Below are 22,134 nucleotides of genomic sequence, written 5' to 3' on the forward strand. Positions count from 1 at the left end.
AAGCGCCACATTTTATTTAGTGTCACCATACTTGGTCGTGTAACTACTCGTGTAACTATATTTAAATAGAGAAAACGTGGATGTGTTTGGTCGCTTCTAACTTCATCTCTGTTTGGCCCATATACAATGAATGGGGCTAAGCTAACTGCTCTCAAAGTTCTCCGCCCGACAGAGCGATTAAGTGCATGCACTGAGACGAGAGAGGTATGTATCAACTCGTCTTAGATAAGAGAATAACATAGTTTAATATGAAAAAACGGTGGAGTATCCCTTTAATGTATATATCGATAGAATACAACATCAAATTACTGTTAATACAGCACAATGTGTTGTAATGTTAATACAAAAATACAACATTAAAGGCATTACTATGTATTTAGACATGATAACAGGTTTGAAAAGGATTCAAACCTCATAGAAAATGTTTAGAAAATAAAACTGCTCTTATAATATTTACAGTAGTTTGATCCTCTGATTGACAGGTCTTTCAGAAAATATCAATCATCTATTCTCCCCATTTGTTCAAAATGAAAAAAGAGAGAGAAAGACAGCAATTACTATATTTTGTAACAATTTATCCACCCCAGATTTTTTTTCAGCCACATGACATTGTGATTTTCAGAACAAAATATCCTCTGCAAAACCAAAACATTGTTCTCTGTTCAGAGTTTTGTGCAGACTGAGTGACGGCTCTGCTGATAAAAGAATGAATCTTACAGCCCTCAAGACTCGAACACTGGCTCTGAGAAAAGAATAACAATGAGGCAAATGTATGTAGCCTCTCAGGTATAAGGCTTATGTATTGAGAGAGACTGTGTCTTACCCTCACACAGGAAACTCTCATGCATCAGGGGCCAAAATAATGACCTTGTTTTGTAAGGAACAAAAACAAGACCGATTAGAAAGTAAAATCCTATACATTTATATTCAGCTCTTGGTTGAGTCCTCTGCAGATAGGCAGTCAAATTACTTTTTTGATTGACAGAATAGCATGGTATAGATAGGATTTATTTTAATTATATACATGTCAATCATAACAGGTTATTTATAAAAAGTATTGCAGTACTATATTCTATATTCTAATATAGTATTCTATATTCCCTTTGAATGAACACACAAATGCATATATTGCATTAGGTAACTTCCTTCCTTTCGTTTAAAAGAAGAAAAAAACGAATCGCTTATGGAGTAAGAAATATAAACTTAATTCAAGATATAATATTTAAAATAAGTCTAAGGGCCCTATCATACACCCGGCGCAATGCGGCGCGACGCAAGTGTTTTTTGCTAGTTTCAGCCCGACGCAGTTATCCTTTTCACGTCCTGCACCGCGTTGTTTAAATAGCAAATGCATTTGGGCCCATCTGTGGGCCCATCTCTGTGCCCTTGGACGTGCTGGTCTGAAAACGAGGTGTGTTCAGGAGCATTGTTGGCATGTTGCTATTTTTTAGGCAACTGAAATAGACTGCGCCATTGACCAACTGAAACCTGGGGTGCTTCTCAATTCTTATTTTTCCATCGTCGTTTCCTTTCCTGGCGTCTCAGCTCCACCCCCAGTAGGTTGCGAGGGAAGGCTGCAAGGAAAGAAAAGGAGGACGGAGGAATCGAAGGAAAGCTTATTTATACATTGGAATACTTGATCACTCAAGCGTCACTTCACAGCGTCACCAGCAGCGCTCAAAGGATCTGCCCTAATGTTGTTTTAGTTTGGTTATTTAAAAAATTCATAATAAATAATAATAAAGCAAGATACGCTGTTGAAATATGTGAGATGTGTGGTTTATTTAAACTGCAAAGGTAAAGTATAAATTCAAAGGATTGTGACCAATGTGAAGGGGAAGGAGAATTTATACGATAAAACACTTCGGCAAAGGATACACCCGAGTATCCTCGCTCATAACTCCTCAGGAAGCCTCCTCACTTCTCACTCCTCGCCTCCTGGCAGTGCAATTAGAGAATTGAGATGTCTTCCAAGATGGCTGAGCTTGATCGGTTTCTGGGTCATAGGATGGAGGACGAAGGAGCGAGGAAACGACGAGGGATATTGAGAAGCACCCCAGGTCTAAAGTCAATTTTGCGCAGTATTTTTTTATTTTATTTTAAGGGCGCATTAGTAATATGCGCCTATAAGCGGGTGCACAAAGTGCCTACACTTTGCTTATTGCACACACAGGGGCATGCAGCAGCACACAAACATGCCAAAAATTATAACTAAAAGGATTACAATGTAAAATGTCCTGGGTGTGGTGCGAGCTGAAGAACAAGATGAGTCCAAAGTTCCAATTTAAACTTTTACTAAACTCGAAACAACAAACAGGTATAGGCAGACAGATGGGCAGAGGATACACACAACGGAAATAGTCACACTGGTAACAAACAAGAACCGACCAAGACAGACTGAAGAGAGAGAACTAAATACAAACACTAATGAACAATAATGAGGTGAGGACAGTTGACACGGATGGTGACGAAGAACAGGTGGGTGATTGAGGGAGTGAGTTCAGGTGTGGAGACAAGGAGGATTCTGGGAAGTGAAGTGAAGTTAAGACGAAGACAGAATGGTGCAGACGACGACTGTGACATTACTCCCCCTCCCGGAAGGGGTGACCTCACGCCGTGGAGCCCTGAAGGCTAATTAGGGCGTGGCAGGAAGCCTCCAGGGCGGAGCTGGAAGATCAGGGGACCAGGGCGGAGCAGACTGCCAGGGCGGAGAGGACCCCTCGGGCGACCATGGCGGTGAGGACCCCTCGGGCGATCGTGGCGGAGACCACCCTTTGGGTGGCCGTGGCGGAGAGGACCCTTCGGGCTGCCGTGGTGAAAAAGACCCTTCAGGTGACCGTGGCGGAAACAGCCTTTCGGGCAGCCATGGCGAGGCAGGGCTGGCGTGGGGCTCTGGGCTGGACGGGACCAGCGGTGAGGGCTCTGGGCTGGACGGGACCAGCGGTGAGGGCTCTGTTAAAAGGTCTAGTAAGTCCTTCTCGTCCGGACTCTGGACGAGGACAGGAACAATAGACACTGGACGGGCGGTCTCAGCGGAATTAGACTCAGGACGGGTGGTGACGGAGGCTGGTGACGGTGGTTGAGCGGCGATGATACAATCAGCCTCACCCACAATGCAGGCTGAGCCGCTCAACAAAAGCACGTAGTCCAGATACCGTTCAATGGTCATACTGGGATTTCCTGGTGGCATCCATGAATGGAAGTGTGGGTCTAATCCACTCCAAAATAAATCCACCAACTGCTGATCAGTAAGCGTGGTTAGATGGCTGCACTCTATGAATTCCTCTAAGTATGATTCGATCTTACGGCCATTCTGAAAAATGGAACACAAGATCTGACCCGCTTCATCCATTTTGCGGTCGGTTCTTCTGTCACGGGTGTGGTGCGAGCTGAAGAACAAGATGAGTCCAAAGTTCCAATTTAAACTTTTACTAAACTCAAAACAACAAACAGGTATAGGCAGACAGATGGGCAGAGGATACACAACGGTAATATTCACACTGGTAACATAAACAAGAACCGACCAAGACAGACTGAAGAGAGAGAACTAAATACAAACACTAATGAACAATAATGAGGTGAGGACAGGTGACACGGATGATGACGACGAAGAACAGGTGGGTGATTGAGGGAGTGAGTTCAGGTGTGGAGACAAGGAGGATTCTGGGAAGTGAAGTGAAGACGAAGACAGAATGGTGCAGACGACGACTGTGACAGTAAAAGATTATTATTGTGTACATAAAGATATGGTGGAATCCGGCTTGATTGCACGTTACGCCCAAAACACACCCATTACTCATTAAGAGAATAGGGACAACCCCTTTAGAACCCCCTAACCCTAACCCGCCGATCATTTTACCCGTCTTTAAACTAGGGTGTGTCCGAATCCACTTTTGCTAAAGTGCACTTGCACCATGCGCTTTAGACCATGCGCTTAGATCGTTAAAATAGGGCCCTAAATCTCCTATGCAGTTTTGCTTCAAGAAAATGCATCTTGTTTTAAAGATATATAGTTTTAATACTGATTTAGAAAAGTATTTTTTGCATTGTGTTTTTCTTGACCTTTTCAAGATCACACGATCTTCAGAACAAAAAAGTATTTCAGTATTCCAGCAGGAAAAGGTAAAGCCATTTTAACTTGCATTAAACCCTTTTTCAACATAAGAATAATAAAACCAGAAAGCAAAGTTGCAGTAATGCAGTAGCTTCTCCTCTTCCGTAATGGCTCTTTTACGCTAATAAGCAGTGAAAGGTTCTGGCTGTAAAGCAGGAAGCTTGTCACATCACAGCCATCCCAGTCACAGATGTGACTCCAGATGCAGGCTTTTGTCTGAGCCAACGGGTCGTTGTAAGCCATCATGTGTGAACGACGCTGTGGCAACTGGGTCAGACAGGTCTCCAAAGGCCCTTGTCGGAAGAAAACCACCTCCCTCTTGCATTCAAATATTAATGCCTGACCTCACACTGCCACACACGCATAAAGCTAAAAGGATAATTAACCTGAAAGGAAAAAAACTGCACGTGGAGCAACAGGACCGCACCGCAGCATGCCGACCGCCCCATCCTCCCCTCCCTCTCGCCATTAGAAAGAGCAGCCAGACTGTCACGTCAAGCCTCCCATGGGGCATCAGCCTCAGCAAACAAACCCCACCGTAAGACTGATAATTAGCTCACTGGGGAAGCAGCAGAGTTTTCTTTCTTTTTTTCTAAGGAGAAATAACTTCTGCAAAGATAGCGAGGTTTAAGTAACATTTAGATGGAAACTATTGCAGCGTTTGGGATTATAGATGAAAATTTTAATTATCCAGGGACCCTGAGGAGGCGATAAAGACAAAAACACACAGAATAAAACAATGTAAGCCTCCAGTTATTCAAGCTACACATTCAACTACGCCTGTAATTGTGAGAATATGAGATGATGTCGTGATGATGAACAGGCAAATAATTCAGCCACGGCTCTCGGCTAAAAAACCCCCCAAAAAAACAGACAGACGGTGAGACGAACGCAGTTTGATCAACAGACTGACAAAGCCGTATTTTGATCAAGAGCTGCTTGGAGATAAAAAGAAAGCTTGTGTGAAAAGTGTTTTTGATGACAGGTTTATCGTTTATCCACGATGGTCTCATTACAGCTTTCTGTTGCGATTACGCCATCTCTCTGTTTGGGTCCTCGCAAAGAAAAGTGCTTTGCCCCCTCAGAAATGACCCCTTGAAAACTGTGCAACTTACTTTCAAATGCGAATGGTTTAATTACAGAGGGAGCCAGAGCAGACCAATCAAACCTTTCTCAAACACCAGTCAACAATTTACATTAATAGACGAGACACTTTCAAAGCAAGAAAGAGCTGTGCGGAGAATTCGAGATGAAACGAAGGGCCGCCGATATGCGGGGGTGGACAGTGTGCTGAAAACTCGCAGGTAGGAAGAGATATCAAATGCTATGATAATTGAGGTCTACTGAAAGAGAGAAAAAACATCTGCAATATGGAGATAATGCCTGTGTTTTTATCTGCAACATTGAACAAAGTTATAAAATAGCCTGGGATGTTTTTAGAAGCTTTGTTGTTGTTTTTTTTTTCTTTTGGTCTCTTGAACATCCTGCCTACCTCTCACTCACTCACTTCTTCGCTAGATGTAACTGGAGAAACTGGAGATGTTTGGATATTTTTGAAGAATTAAATTTGTCTGAAAAAAAAAAACTGATCTCATATAATCATTGGATACGTTTGTGTCTGAAAAGCCAATCCACATTAGATAGAATGTAATATACACTTGTGTTCACAAGTTGTTGTTTTTTTATGTTTTTGAAAGTCTCTTATGCTCACCGAGGCTTTATTTATTTGATCAAAAATGCAATTTTTTAAAAAACAACTGTTTTCTTTTGTAATATATTTTAAAATGTAATTTATCAATGTGATGCAAAGCTAAATTTTCAGCATCATTCCTTATGTCTTCAGTGTCACATGATCCTTCAGAAATCATTCAAATGTGATGATTTGATGCTCAAGAAACATTTCTTAATATTATCAATGCTGAAAACAGTTGTGCTGCTTAATATTTTTGAGAAAACCATAAAACATTTTTAATTTTCTGATGAATAAAAGTTCAAAAGAACAGTGTTTATTTGAAATATAAATATTTTGTAATACTATAAATGTCTTTACTGTCACTTTCAAACAATTTAATGGATCCTTGCTGAATAAAAGTATTAATTTCTTTCAACAACAACAAAAAAAATATCTATATTTTTTTTATTTTTTTTTATTTTTATTGAGTGTAATTTAGGTAATATAAGTACTGGTCTGCACCAACCAGCAATTTTCCAATTATAAATTAATATGCAAAGACAATCATAAAAGTAAGCCATTTTTCAAGATTACACCCGATTTACCCAAAAAAGGTGTAAACACAGGTGGGTCACTTTTAAAACATTGCTCTGTCTTGTTTGAGCAACTTGACAACAGTAGCATAGTGACTCAACCAATGATGTGAGTTTAAAATAGTTATTTATTTACACAATGTTACTGTTTTTACTGCATTTTTGGTCAAATAAATAAAGGATTGGTGAGCATAATAGACTTTCAAAAACATAAAATCTTACCAACCCTAATCTTTTGAACAGAAGTATATTTACATGTTATCTAATGCGCGTTGGCTTTTCAGACACAAACTGATTATATGAGATCATTTATCATTTAAAAATCTTACTGACACCTTTTGAACAGTGGTTGTATCACCTTAACTCACATGGGCTTTTCATCTAATTTGAATGCTTATCAGCATTTTAACTCTAGTAAAAAAAAAAAAAGAACATTAACTGATCTTTTATTCATTCTAACTGGTTACCATTTGTAAAGGTTGGAGCCAGAACATAAAAATACAGTTTTAACTCAGAATGTACCAAAATGAAAAACATTTAGTTTCTAACCCTTGTTTTTACTGTTCTGTAATGCTCAGTGGTGCAGAAATAGCTTTTCAGCTGTAATAAAGTTTGGCAGTTTATAGTTCTAAAACTGATCAATCTTAGTTTGGTCAACTTTTGTTGGACTTACCATCACCTGGATCCACGATCTCAACTGTGGCTATTGCTGGTGACTCCAAAACACTCATCACCGGCTCAGTCAGGACAATCTGGAACGTCTCGGACAGCTCATATTTCTCATCAGAGAGAACCCTCACTCTCCATGTGGCTGTGGTCTGGCCGGGGTTAAATTGTACCTGCTTCTGAGATTTTCCCAGGAAATCCTTGCCCTTCTCGGCACTGCCATCCAGAGTACCAATCCCTAAAAACAGCACAAATACAACAATTTTGACAAACTTTTGTTGACTTCATATCTCCAGCCTCCAGATGTGTCACAATTCAAGACTTTGAGAATGATCTCCTCAAAGAAGCTTATTACGAAATTTATGAGCTGGGATTAGCTAAGGTCTGCATTTCCCAGATTTATAAAGATCGCGCACAACAGCACAGGTGTCTACGCATCATCGATGCCATGTAGAAAGAAATGCACTATGTATAGAAGTTTAAAAAGCCACATGTCTGGTGTCTGATGCTTCAAGGCTAAGATGTAGGAACAAAATCAAGGAACATGTTGAACTGAAGTACAGCATGTACATTCAACTTCCTCTCTACTGTAACACAGGAATGAAGCTGTGATGGGATTCCCACACAGTGGGAAAACCTGAAGTGAACCTGCCCGGAAGCGTTTGATCTCTGATACATCAAGCAGAGACACTGTCAGGGATCCGTCTGCCAGAACCTCCCAAACAGATGTGAGGAATTAAATCACCGCAGTCTTTCAGATCAATGCTGGATGATCGCTGCTCTTCAATCCATAACACTTAAGCTACAACATGACAAGAAAAGCAAAATACCAGTAGTAGTATAATACAAGTTAATTTGACTCATATTTATGAATTTGTCATGACAAAATATTGACTCAATTTAAAGAATATTTATGACTAAAAATGTATGACTACAACAAAAAGCTGTGAACAATTACCACTGATTGGAGCAGTTGTTGATACACAGACACATTTTTCGGAGACTATTCTACCATTTAGTGCAGAAATTATGGCTGATACTGTGTTCCTCAAGAACTGGTATTTTATCTGGGCAACCATCCCATTAAGAAATTAGAAACATCACAAGTGAGAAGTTATTTCAATATAGATATTTCATTAGTAAATATAGGACAGGGACGATATACATATCTCCTGATTCGATACTATCACGATACTTGGGTGCCGATACGATATGCATAGTGATTTCTAAAAACTGCGGTTCTGCAAGTATTGTGATTTGATATTGCTATGTATTGAGATTTTTTTTTTTTTGCTGAAAAGTTGAATGATACACTTATTATATACATAATGGTGCAAGTTCATATATCAGTCGATGTCTCTCCGTCCGCCATTTTTCACTATCTTGTATCCACTAATAAGAGATATGATGTCATGTAATACTCACTGATTCAACACATATCACCTTCTGCTGAAATAAATAAAAAATAAAATGTAATATGAATATTATTATTAATTAATATGAATATCTATCCTGGAATAATAATAAAAAAATCATGATGATTAGGTGAATAGATTTTTTTCCCAGCCCTAGTAAATATAAGTTATTAAAAATGCAAGGACTAAAGAATTGCATATGATTTTTTTGTAATAAAATAGTTTGTGACCCTGGACCACAAAACCAGTCACATGGGTCATTTTTTTAAAATTGAGATTCATGCATCCTCTGAAAGCTGAATAAATAAGCTTTCCATTGATGTATGGTTAGAATTTGTTCGAATTTTTGGCTGAGATACAACTATTTGAAAATCTGGAATCTGAGGGTGCAAAAAATCAAAACATTGAGAAAATCGCCTTTAAAGTTGTCCATTTATGTTCGCGATTGTGCTGCATTCGCTCACAAAAATAAACGTTTTATATATTTACAGTAGGAAATTTACTAAATATCTTCATGGAACATGATCTTTACATAATAGTCTAATGATTTTTGGCATAAAAGAAAAATCAATCATTTTGAACCATTTGTATTGTTGGCTATTGCCACAAATATACCCGTGCTACTTGTGACTGGTTTTGTGATCCAGGGTCACATTTTATTTCAGTTACACTAGAGGGGCCGTGAAACTGATGTTCATAAGGCCCCTTAAGTGACCATTAAAGTTTTTTTTTTTAGCTGCAGCATTCAGGTACAACTTCCAAAGGAACAAAAACCTTCATATGTTCCACCCAACCATGTGAAAAAAATCTTCCAAGAAAGCACAGAAAGACAGAAATTGATTGAAAGATATAAGGCGAATACAATAAAAAGAGAATGAGAGCTAGAGAGTTCACTTTCAATTCCATTTCTCTAACAACAGGGGGGCCTATTCTACCCACAACAAGCGGCATAGGACGCCAGCCACAGTGAGACGTGAGGAAAAGGAGAAAAGGACTGAGGCAGGCGGGTGTGAAAAAGTGGAAAGCTTTGTTGGGGGGGGGGATGATGTTTGGCAGAGATCGGAGCGCCAGGCTCCAAAGAGCACAGAGAAAGAGCACCAACACTATCACACTTTTGCTGTTACAAGGATGGTTCATCCGAAAATTTTATACGGACATAAATTTTCTCTCGCTAATGTAGTTCGAAACCCGTTTGTGTTTTGTTTCTTCTGTTACACAGTGATTTGAAGTAATCATTCTTCCTGTCCAATTCACATGAATTGTGACGCGTTTGATTTAATTATATACTGTACATTAGTCTCTTATACAGTGAAATTTAAAATAACTTTTCTTTTGTAATATATAAATATTAGGGCTGTGCAAAGATTAATTGCGATTAATCGCATCCAAAATAAAAGTTTGTTTACATAATATATGTGTGTGTGCTGTGTATAATTATTTTGTATATATAAATACATATGCACGCATGTATATATTTAAGAATTATTTGCACGTAAATACTGTATATATATATAAATACATAATCTATATTATATATAAATATTTTATATATGAATAACACATTTTCTTAAATATATACATGCATGTGTGTGTATTTATATATACAAAATAATTATACACAGCACACACAAATATATTATGTAAACACAAACTTTTATTTTGGATGCGATTAATCGCAATTAATCTTTGTACAGCCCTAATATATATATATATATATATATATATATATATATATAAATGTAATTTATTCCTGTGATGGCAAAGCTGAATTTTGAAAACAGTTGTTCTGCTTCTTTTTTTTTCTTCAAAAGAACAGCATTTATTTGAAATAATCTTTTGTAACAGTATTGGTGTATCCAAAATGGTCAACGTTTATGAAAATGTCTTTATTCATTATTCTTTTACTCATTATTATTCTTTTACATATTTTCTACTATATGCTCTGATATGTTTGATTATTTCCAAATGTAAGCTCTTTGGTGTCTCTTCTGTGCTGTAAGATTGAGTGGGTGTATATTCCATCAGAATTGATTGTGTGATGTACCTCTGATGTTTCCATCTCTGCAGACATGAGATAATGCAAGATCTGCAGTATTCTCTTAAAGGTGTCAAAACAACACCTTGTATATCTATTTTCATCTATCTTTGACATTTGACCAGTCACTCTGACCTAACCATGACATAATGGATAAGTGTGTGAGACCGTTTCTTATTAGACCAAAACATAAGTTTAAGAGGCTGTACGTTTCCCGAATATACATTTGTTGCTCTTATTTTGCTCTTCACTTCTGCTTCTTCTCCTGCTTTGTCTCTTTTACCTCTCCTTTCATTCTGCAAATATCTCACTTCATTTATCCTTCTATCTCTATACTCTGATCTTTACAATCTTCATCTGTTAGATACAATACTTTTGATTTTATAATAAACTCTTATTTACTTAATTTGTTTGTCTCTATAATTTAACATTTTTACTTAATAAATGTGTTTTCCCTTATTCAATTTTGATCTTTGACATCGTCATTGCTTGTCTGCCTGGATCCCATTGCACCAATTATATAAATGTATGTCCTATCCTTTTAGATCAATTTAATGCATCCTTGCTGAATAAAAGTATTAATTTTTTTTTTTTTTTTTTAAATCTTACTGACCCCAAACTTTTGAATGGTAGTGTATATTCAAAAATGTCAGTATAAGAACTTCTATATGGAAGCCAACTTTCAGTTCAGATTAAAAAAAAAAGAAAGGTAAATGCAACTTCCCTAATTCCAGATTTCAATGTAAAATAATATACATTTTATTTGAAATGACCAAAATTGCTGTCTCAACTACACGGCATGATTCTTCTGTATTACACATATTTCTTTGGTAGCTGTTTTATAGAATGGCAGGGACAAAATTAGCAGTGGCGACAGAAAATGAAGCCTATGAGGCCACTCACACAGAACACGTGTTTGAATTTAAAACACAAGACGCATGTCAGTGGAATGAAAAAAAAAAAACTAGGTCTAGATCACTAATTTTTCCTTTCCCTGCATAGAACCTCATTATTTACACCCCATATCCATCTTTTCTATCTGATCCCTTCCTTCTCATCTCTCTTGTTGCCTTCTGCTCTCCACTTTCACGTTCCCTCTTTTTAACCTCAACATCCCTCAAAGCCAACACACACAAACCACAAATCCGAAGCAGCGTAGACTCTTGGTTTCATGAATACTGACCACATGTGGGGCAGTACTGAGCACAGTGCAGGGCAAGATAAGCAGGTGTACGCTCAAAAAAATGTTCAGACTGTTTTACGGATGTCAGAGAGAGAGAGCGAGGGCTTTCATCTCAGACACAAAGAAGCCAAAACTACTTAGAAAAACATCTCTAACAGCTTCCCGTTGATAAGCTCAAGTAATAACAGCTCTCACTGTGAACACAGACGCTACTGAATGCTAATGATTCACTTTTAACGCTTGTACTGGTGACTTCTTGTCAAGTTTAATCAATTCTGAATAATAATTTGTTTTTGTGGCAAAAAAAAAAAGGTGATGGAGAAGGAAAAATTTATGAAATAAAGTATTTTGCTGGTAGAGAATCAAATAAAGAATGATCCACCAATGCTAAAATTTCTATATACTATAATCATTATGTTCACAACTTGTAATCATTACTTCAATGTGCTCATTGTTTCTGTCATAAATTATTACATACAAATTAATACAAAGAATTTGCATATGTACATTTCTGAAATGCATTACTTGGACGCAGTCACCTCTGATAACAGATCACTCTAAACTGTAATATAGACATTTTCTGTAATGCTGCTTTGAAACTATGTGTTGTGAAAATCACTATAGAAATAAATGTGAATTGAATTGAATCCAGTGCTCTGATACTCACCAACAAAAGACGTTTCACCCAGAAAACCTCGACGTCTAAGGATCACCTCGAGAACTTTATCCTGCTCATCCACCACATATTTCGGCTTCTCCAGAGAAATCCAAGCCCAGTTCAGACGAAACTGCTGGTTCTTCAATTTGTTACCTCCTGAAAATAACAGATAGAATGTGTACAGCGAGGCACTATTATTGGCAGCTGAAAGCATTATGAAATTAAAAAGAGCTGTAGTGATGCAGGAATTTTTAGGCCAACCCTGAAGTTACCATTACACTGATTCCCTCAACAAAAATGAATAGGATTTTTCCATTGGCTTTTGGATTATTGCAGAAAATAAGCTCTGTGACTAACAAATGTTTATTTATCTTACACATTTGTTCATCAAGATAATCTTCACAAATTAACACAACTTGTGTGTTAAATACAACTGTCAGAAGTAAAAAAATAAAATAAAAATATGTTGGATTATATAAATGACTTCAATGTCACCACCAACAACTCTTTCAATCATTTAAATGCTACAAATTGAAAGGTTTGAGCATGATAATAAACACAATGAGGCTGTAAAAGCAGATAATAAGTTTACGTGATGATGTTTAATGTCACAGACAACCACTGTAGTCCCATTTAGCCACTTGTTAACTATTACTGATGTATTTTATGTAGCTGATTTTTTTTTTAAAGTATCTTAAGGTTGTGTTAACAACAGACCCCATTTCTGGAATTTACCAAATACCAATTTAAAAAAACCTATTGACTTCGTGAAAATATAACGCAAAGTTCAAAAATGGATTTTAGGACTCATTCCTGCAGAGCTCTATAAAATATTTTTGTAAATATTTAAAAATAAAATATTAGTCCAGGTAGAGATGTGTTCTACTTTAGTTCATTACGAATCTGTGGAAATCTGCAGAGCTTTTCAGTGGAGTTCTGTGTTCCTACTAATACCTTATGAATCTGACCCTCATAATGGACTCAGAGGGGATTAATTAAAGATTATAATTCAAACATAATGTGCACACCACCAGTTGTGTTTACTTAAGGGGTTCATGGGAAATAACTCTCTCATATGCTACATCTTACGTGTAAACCGTTTGGGTTTTATAGCATAAAAACGGCACAATGTACAGGATCCATGTAGCATAATCTTCATTATTTTAAACCTAAAATGAAAATCTTGATACTTTGATCACCCACAATGTCTCTACACTCAGGTTCTTGCCCCAGATTGCCTTAGCAGCGGTCTTTTACCCATGCACACTAAAACTAATGGTTTGTTTATATAGAAAAAAGGATGTAGTTAAGTGAAGAATAGACATAATGTAATATTTATATCTTGTGCATGCTGACTTCGCACTTCACATGCTTGGATTCACAAATCTTGGTGTATCTCACATTAAATGTATCATCCAGCTGTACCTCTCAATCACAATCTTCATTTAGTTTAAATATAAATTGAGACCATGATTATTACCATGGTACCCCCAGCTCCAGTCGAACTGCACTTCCCAAGGCAGTCTGCACCTCCAATACCCAAGAACAAAAAGTTTAGACTTCATGCATTACGAAGCCTAGGATTAAATCTGTGTCAAAGGCAAAAGTCTGTGTAAATTTATCACATTTAGTGCACACATACTTTCAGACCTACTACATCTCTAATCTATATTTACATCATGTATTGGAGTTTGCACGCATATTGATAATTCACTTCACGTGCACAGAAAACATCAGAGACAAATTCCCAATTTATCTAGACCATGTATATTCATGACTTTTCAATGCTTGTTTCACTTGATTTCCTCAAGCTAACCCCAGGCTCCTAATATCTCACTCACTAACCTTGCCTGAGAGATGTTATGACTGGAAAAGAAAATTGACATGTTGCTAATCCCACTGTATTTCTAACTCAATATTAGTCTGTAACTATGTACGGTTGCAAGGTGATAACTGTTAGGCAGATGATATAGAGCACATACAAATTCAGAATGCAGGAAAATAAACCATTTTACACGTTAAAGTGATTATATTTGACATTTGATGAAGAATTAGCAGCATAAGCCTCATGGTTCGTTGAATTATCATAGTGGTCCACATAATTAAGAGTCCAGGGTCCGTCAGGACTTATCTATTCATATTTCGACTCCATAGATTGCAGGTAGGCTACATGTTAAAAGGAAGCTGTAATAAATATAAATATAATTATAAATTAAATATTTAAATAAAAAATAACTACAAATTAAAAAGTTATATATATATATATATACATATACACACACATATATACACATTATATATATATATATATATATATATATATACACTCACCGGCCACTTTATTAGGTACACCTGTCCAACTGCTCGTTAACACTTAATTTCTAAGCAGCCAATCACATGGCGGCAACTCAGTGCATTTAGGCATGTAGACATGGTCAAGACAATCTCCTGCAGTTCAAACCGAGCATCAGTATGGGGAAGAAAGTTGATTTGAGTGACTTTGAACGTGGCATGATTGTTGGTGCCAGAAGAGCTGGTCTGAGTATTTCAGAAACTGCTAATCTACTGGGATTTTCACGCACAACCATCTCTAGGGTTTACAGAGAATGGTCCGAAAAAGAAAAAACATCCAGTGAGCGGCAGTTCTGTGGGCGGAAATGCCTTGTTGATGCCAGAGGTCAGAGGAGAATGGCCAGACTGGTTCGAGCTGATAGAAGGGCAACAGTGACTGAAATAACCACTCGTTACAACCGAGGTATGCAGCAAAGCATTTGTGAAGCCACAACACGCACAACCTTGAGGCGGATGGGCTACAACAGCAGAAGACTCCACCGGGTACCACTCATCTCCACTACAAATAGGAAAAAGAGGCTACAATTTGCAAGAGCTCACCAAAATTGAACAGTTGAAGACTGGAAAAATGTTGCCTGGTCTGATGAGTCTCGATTTCTGTTGAGACATTCAGATGTTAGAGTCAGAATTTGGCGTAAACAGAATGAGAACATGGAACCATCATGCCTTGTTACCACTGTGCAGGCTGGTGGTGGTGGTGTAATGGTGTGGGGGATGTTTTCCTGGCACACTTTAGGCCCCTTAGTGCCAATTGGGCATCGTTTAAATGCCACGGCCTACCTGAGCATTGTTTCTGACCATGTCCATCCCTTTATGGCCACCATGTACCCATCCTCTGATGGCTACTTCCACCATGTCACAAAGCTCTAATCATTTCAAATTGGTTTCTTGAACATGACAATGAGTTCACTGTACTAAAATGGCCTCCACAGTCACCAGATCTCAACCCAATAGAGCATCTTTGGGATGTGGTGGAACGGGAGATTCGCATCATGGATGTGCAGCCGACAAATCTGCGGCAACTGTGTGATGCCATCATGTCAATATGGACCAAACTCCCTGAGGAATGCTTCCAGCACCTTCTTGAATCTATGCCACGAAGAATTGAGGCAGTTCTGAAGGCAAAAGGGGGTCCAACCCGTTACTAGCATGGGGTACCTAATAAAGTGGCCGGTGAGTGTATATATATATATATATATGAAGAGTTCAGATGCAAAAGCCTCTAAAAGCCATCTGAAATTTTCTTCTAAAATGATCATTTTTATCAAGCTCGTATATTTAAGTTCAATAATTTCACTTGAATGGCAAGAAAAATTACCCATTAATTGTCATTTAAGTGAAATTACTGAATTTAAATATACGAGCTTGATAAAAATGATCATTTTAGAAGAAAATTTCAGATGGCATTTAGAGGCTTTTGCATCTGAACTCTTCATATATATATATATATATATATATATACACACATTTATATTTAGTAGCCTTTCTGATATATACTCACCTAAAGGATTATTAGGAACACCTGTTCAATTTCTCATTAATGCAATTATCTAATCAACCAATCACATGGTAGTTGCTTCAATGCATTTAGGGGTGTGGTCCTGGTCAAGACAATCTCCTGAACTCCAAACTGAATGTCAGAATGGGAAAGAAAGGTGATTTAAGCAATTTTGAGCGTGGCATGGTAGTTGGTGCCAGACGGGCCGGTCTGAGTATTTCACAATCTGCTCAGTTACTGGGATTTTCACGCACAACCATTTCTAGGGTTTACAAAGAATGGTGTGAAAAGGGAAAAACATCCAGTATGCGGCAGTCCTGTGGGCGAAAATGCCTTGTTGATGCTAGAGGTCAGAGGAGAATGGGCCGACTGATTCAAGCTGATAGAAGAGCAACTTTGACTGAAATAACCACTCGTTACAACCGAGGTTTGCAGCAAAGCATTTGTGAAGCCACAACACGCACAACCTTGAGGCGGATGGGCTACAACAGCAGAAGACTCCACCGGGTACCACTCATCTCCACTACAAATAGGAAAAAGAGGCTACAATTTACAAGAGCTCACCAACATTGGACAGTTGAAGACTGGAAAAATGTTGCCTGGTCTGATGAGTCTCGATTTCTGTTGAGACATTCAGATGGTAGAGTCAGAATTTGGCGTAAACAGAATGAGAACATGGATTCATCATGCCTTGTTACCACTGTGTAGGCTGGTGGTGGTGATGTAATGGTGTGGCGCACACTTTAGGCCCCTTAGTGCCAATTGGGCATCGTTTAAATGCCACGGCCTACCTGAGCATTGTTTCTGACCATGTCCATCCCTTTATGGCCACCATGTACCCATCCTCTGATGGCTACTTCCAGCAGGATAATGCACCATGTCACAAAGCTCGAATCATTTCAAATTGGTTTCTTGAACATGACAATGAGTTGCCTGGTTAAAGCCAGACCATTGTAACGGAGTCATGGTCTGGCAAAGCGTCATAGACAAATCATTTCCAGAGGGGCGTCACCAACGGACGTCGCGGATAGACCTAAAACCAATCAGAGCAATGAAGGAGATGACGTATGCAGAGCGGCGGAGAAACATCTCCGTGTGTTGTTCTTTGCTCGGTTTTTAACAAAAAGGAAACGTTCAAATCGCTTAAAACAGACGCGATAGCTGATTCGAACGAGTGATGTTCGACGGCGGCATCCATCTTTGTAATGTAGGCTAAACGTTTTATTATACCACTGTAAGGCAGAAAACATTGGTCCCATGATTTCTGCAGTCAATGCAGAGGTATTAATGCAGCACGTTATCTGAGCAGCAATGACACTTCTACTTTCATCTTGTCATCCTCTATCAGTTTAGGGAAGAAGTGATTGATAGGGTGTGGTTTAAATGTCTGCAAAGACCATTTGCGAGTAAATAAAAAGCTCTCAGCTCAAGGACTTCACTATTCTGTGGGTTTAGTTTGTTCATTCAGGTCAATGAGCTGAGCAAACAAAACACCATCAGTTACCAGAAAGAAAAAAAAACAAGTGGATTTTTACTTAAAAAAAAAAAAAAAAAAAAAAAAAAACTGTGATATTTGCCTGTGAAAAATATGTCAGCTGTAATGCTAATTGCTTATGTTGACTCCTCTGCCGATTTTAGGGATGCAAAAGATGCTGTCAATCATATAACCAACCCATAATATTTTTGTCAACAAAAATATTAGTATCAAAGGATTTAAATAATAAGTATTACAGTATATTAAGGTGACAGTCATCTAAATTACTGTATGACTAAACAAAAAAAAAATCTATCCATATTTAGCCAAAATTGATGTTAAATAATGAGGTCTAAGAAAAGGTGTCATGTCTGTAGCATAAATGAGTTTAATATTGGGGTTTTGAAAACCGTTAACTAAATATAAGAAACAGTAATATTGATTCTTGCCTCAGTTAGAGGCCACCGAAAAGAAAAAAAAATCTAAATAGATGAGAAGAAAAGAGAAAACAAGCTATTTAGTAATAAAAGGATAGCATGACACATGTTGTGAATATAAAATCTGTTTGTATTTGTTCAGTTGTCAAGCTGAACAATGCTCTCATTAGCTTTGCCTATGAAAAACCTACTGACAAGTTGCTTTGAAACCCAGTGGATTTGTCCAAACCCTGATACTGACAGTCTCCATGAAGCTTCTCACACAAAAAGTCCCTAACGACTTTATTAAACAGCAATGTTTCAAAGCCGGAGAGTTCAGACCGAGTTTCCTAGAAAGACATGATAGCACAACAGCTGACATTCACTCAGGATAGCTCATTAAAAGCTAATCAGTGCCTGGTGCATGAGAAGCTTTACTCTATCCAGAAACTTTAAAGAACTTCTTAACAACATCTAAAAATAGAGCTCACAAATAATTCATCAGAGAGTAGAAACCTCAATCCTCCCAAAAGACTGGTTAAAGTCAGACAGAAGTCAAATGGAGATGACCCCCGAGGGTATCCGTACTACAAACTACTATAGTGATTTATAAAGGTCTTATCTTAACAGGGTTGGAAAATATATCTGAACAAGAGAATGAATGAAAATAGTCGAGTATTATGTGCTTTAAGGCACAATTCCTGCTTTTTATTATCGGTTTGCCGAAAGCATCAACTTCAACAAATCCTCAGGAGCTCCACACTCCCAAAACTTAGTTAAACATACAACTCAAAAAGAAGTACTTTGAGGCCTGTTTATCAAAAACTATTTTGTCTGTTGCACATACTAATATTTCTATATTGATTTCATCACCTTTAGTTTATAGAATTAATCTGATAACTGAATTAGAATAAGAAAAATCTAAAAAGAAAATGACTATCAAATAATACAAGATATGTGCAAGTCAAAAGTTACGTTGTGAATAGGCTTTTCCGTAACAAACTACATTCAAAAGTCTCTTATGCTTACGGTACCAAGACTGCATTTATTTGGAGAATAAATGCAGGAGAATAAATGCAGGAGAATGCCCCCCCCCCCCCCCCCCCCATTTTAATATATTTTTCATTTCCTCCAGTCTTCACTTTTCAGTGTCACATGATCCTTCAGAAATCATTCTAATATGCGGATTTGCTGCTTTAGAAACATTTCTTCTTACTATCAATGTTGAAAACAGTTGTGCTGCTTAATATTTGAGTGGAAACTGTGATAATTTTTTTTACTGGATTCTTTTATTAATAAAAAGTTAAAGAGAAAAGCATTTATTTTAAATAGAAAGTCTTTACTGCTACTTTTGACCAATTTAACAAATCTTTGCTCAATGAAAGTATTCATTTCTAAAAAAAAAAAAAAAAAAAAAAAAAAAAAAAAAATTCTGACCCCAAACTTTTGATTGGTAGTGTATATTGACAAATATTGAGTAATAAATACATGATATTTTAATCGAAATGAATAAAACAACAACTAAAATTGCTAAGATTTTAGTGACTAAGATTAATTAAAAAAATAACACTAATTCAAAGATTACATGCATATCTACTGTGGATAAGCAGTTGTTTGCCACTGACAAGGTCTTATGCCTTCCCTCACAAGCACCATTGATGCAGATCATAAACGTTAGCAACAGAACACATCCAGTCATTAATGCAATTTTTGCATTTAGGTGCTTCTCGAAGAGTAGAAAACATATCAACATAACTATCAGCTAGATTATCAACACATTCATTCTGATGGATGTTTGCTCAAACTGTGCTTTAGCTAAAAACAGCAGCTTGTTGGTCTTTTCACGGATCCTCTAGCCTTTCCTCATCTAGCTCAATGGGCTCTTGGCTTCAGCCACAAAGTCTTGGCTGTTTGCTTTACTGTTTTCTGGTTGGATTGAGAAGACTGAGCTAGTCTAGCAGAACTTGGATACATTCAACAAGAACATGTGGACAGGCAATGAAGACAGATCAGAGTCTCTAGGCTGCTCAGATTTAAACAATAGGTTCACAAACTAAAGTCGCAGACTTTTGGTCTGACACCTGTCCACTCGATCAACGGCACTTCAAAATGTTTAACCAGGAATACCTGCAGGTGTGGTCTTGTCGTTGAATCAGTCAGCCATGCAGGTCTAAGGTTAAACCAGAAATCCACATCTGAACTGACTCTAAATACCTGCACTACCCCCAAAACCAAACAGAACGCCAGAACATTCAGTGGAAATTCAATGCTAGCTCTTGCTAATCCACATGTGAATACACAATCTTATGTCTAGACAACAATGAGAAACAGAGCTACAAAAACATCCCATTGTAAACATTATCTCTGGTTAATTTGATATGGAAGAAAAAATAAACGCCTCAAACATATGGTTATCTACATCCACGCTAAAAAAAGCATTGTTTTTTATTGTTCATACAACGAACTGGACCATGTTAAAAAAATCCCCAGCAGAAATCTCCATAATACAATGTGCACAACAAGAAAAACAGAGCCAGCATTGAGTTTTTTTTAAAACCCAGACACAACAGAGCTTTAGGAACAACCTAAACAGTCATGCAAAACTGCTTTCCAGAAAAATGGTTTAAAATTGCATAAATTAGGCACTGTTTTGTTTCTCATGTTAGGTCTGTTGAAAATATACAGAGCTTTCTTTTTAATGATAAAAAAACAAATATTTGAGTACATAATGGCATTTTTGCTTTAGAGCGAACACTGCTGTAAGTTCACATCAAAAAATGTTGAAAAATAATTCCCTCAGCCCAACAGCAAAAAAAAAAAAAAACATCCCAGAGCTATGATGTGTCACGTAAAGCTTCCCTCTGTTCTTTGTAGCCTCTGTGTCCCTGCAGTCGTTCCTGTCATATATCTATCTGTGCCTCTGAGGCATGATTGCAGGGAGAGTGGTAGAGGATTCAGAATGAGTGTTATTCGTCATGACCTTTTGCAAAGGAAGGGTAACTGATAAATCTGTCCTCTTTTACTCATTAAGTTTGGGGGCCATAAGTTGCAAAATCATTTAAATGGAGAACTGCATTTATTAGTGTCAGTCAGAAGGTGTTTACGTGACTAAAAACAGTTTAAACATTATTAGCTCTGTTCTAAAACCTAATGAGCTGCATCGCTGACAACACAGAAGGCAGAACATCTTAAATAGGCTGTGTCCGAAATCGCCTCCTATACCCTTATAGTGCACTATTTGAGGAGACAGCAGTTTGTAATGGTGTCTGAAACCATAGTGGCCATTATCGCGTGCACTCATTCAATCCCATAATGCACCTCAATAACGAGTGTACAACCGATGCAAGCTCATTGGCTAGCAGCTAGAGAATACCCATTCACTGAGAGGCAAATTAACTCCCGATGGCGTCCACAGCACTTCTGGTGCAGTGTTCAAATTCGCTCACTTGTTTTTATTCACTACTTTAAGCACACAATATTAGTGGAGTAATGTCGGCGATGGTGAACGAGTGTACAGCAGATTTCGGATACAGCGATAGAGTGTGCAGTTAGCATGTTGCTAAGCTAACAGCGCCACTCTTTAGGTATTAAAATACATAGCACAAACAAATATAATGTTTATCAATACGTTACAGTATTGAATTAAAGTTTATTTATTAATTGCCTTGTCCACCTTTTAACATTAACATTTTATCATTTTTTCACTGAACTTACTGCATTATTGGATTACCTTTTCAGTAAGGGATACATGCGATAAACTTGGCTAAAACAAAGTTTCTTAAGGCACATTAATATTGTACTGACAACGATTTGTTGTCAATGAAATTTCAATGAAAGTTGGTGATTTCAGAGACCAAACAGAAACCAACAGCCCAGCAACTCGCCGACCTCCATGAATTTGAACAGGGCTTTAGGAGGCAGAATAATGAAGTTGCCAACATTTTGGAACAGCTTTCACGTTTGGAGCACACCTTTGATGCCTTACAATGTTGTCTCCAGAGGCAGCTCACAAGGTTTTGGAAAAGAGCAAAAGAGACAAAGATAAACAAAAACTATGA

At 37.6% G+C, this 22,134-nt stretch overlaps 1 protein-coding gene across 1 annotated transcript in view; it reads right to left on the reverse strand.

The window, feature by feature from the left end:
* Positions 1–22,134, reverse strand: part of frem2a (FRAS1 related extracellular matrix 2a) — a 63,719-nt gene that overhangs the window by 31,082 nt on the left and 10,503 nt on the right. The window contains exons 3-4 of the mRNA XM_056247751.1: positions 12,346–12,492; positions 7,053–7,283 (exon numbers count right to left, since the gene is read on the reverse strand). Coding sequence (XP_056103726.1) covers positions 7,053–7,283; positions 12,346–12,492 — 378 coding nt within the window. The remainder of the gene's footprint in view (positions 1–7,052; positions 7,284–12,345; positions 12,493–22,134) is intronic.

The sequence above is a fragment of the Rhinichthys klamathensis genome, unplaced genomic scaffold, assembly GCF_029890125.1.
Source record: "Rhinichthys klamathensis goyatoka isolate OS25496 unplaced genomic scaffold, OSU_Roscu_1.1 h1tg000050l_1, whole genome shotgun sequence".
NCBI lineage: Eukaryota > Metazoa > Chordata > Actinopteri > Cypriniformes > Leuciscidae > Rhinichthys > Rhinichthys klamathensis.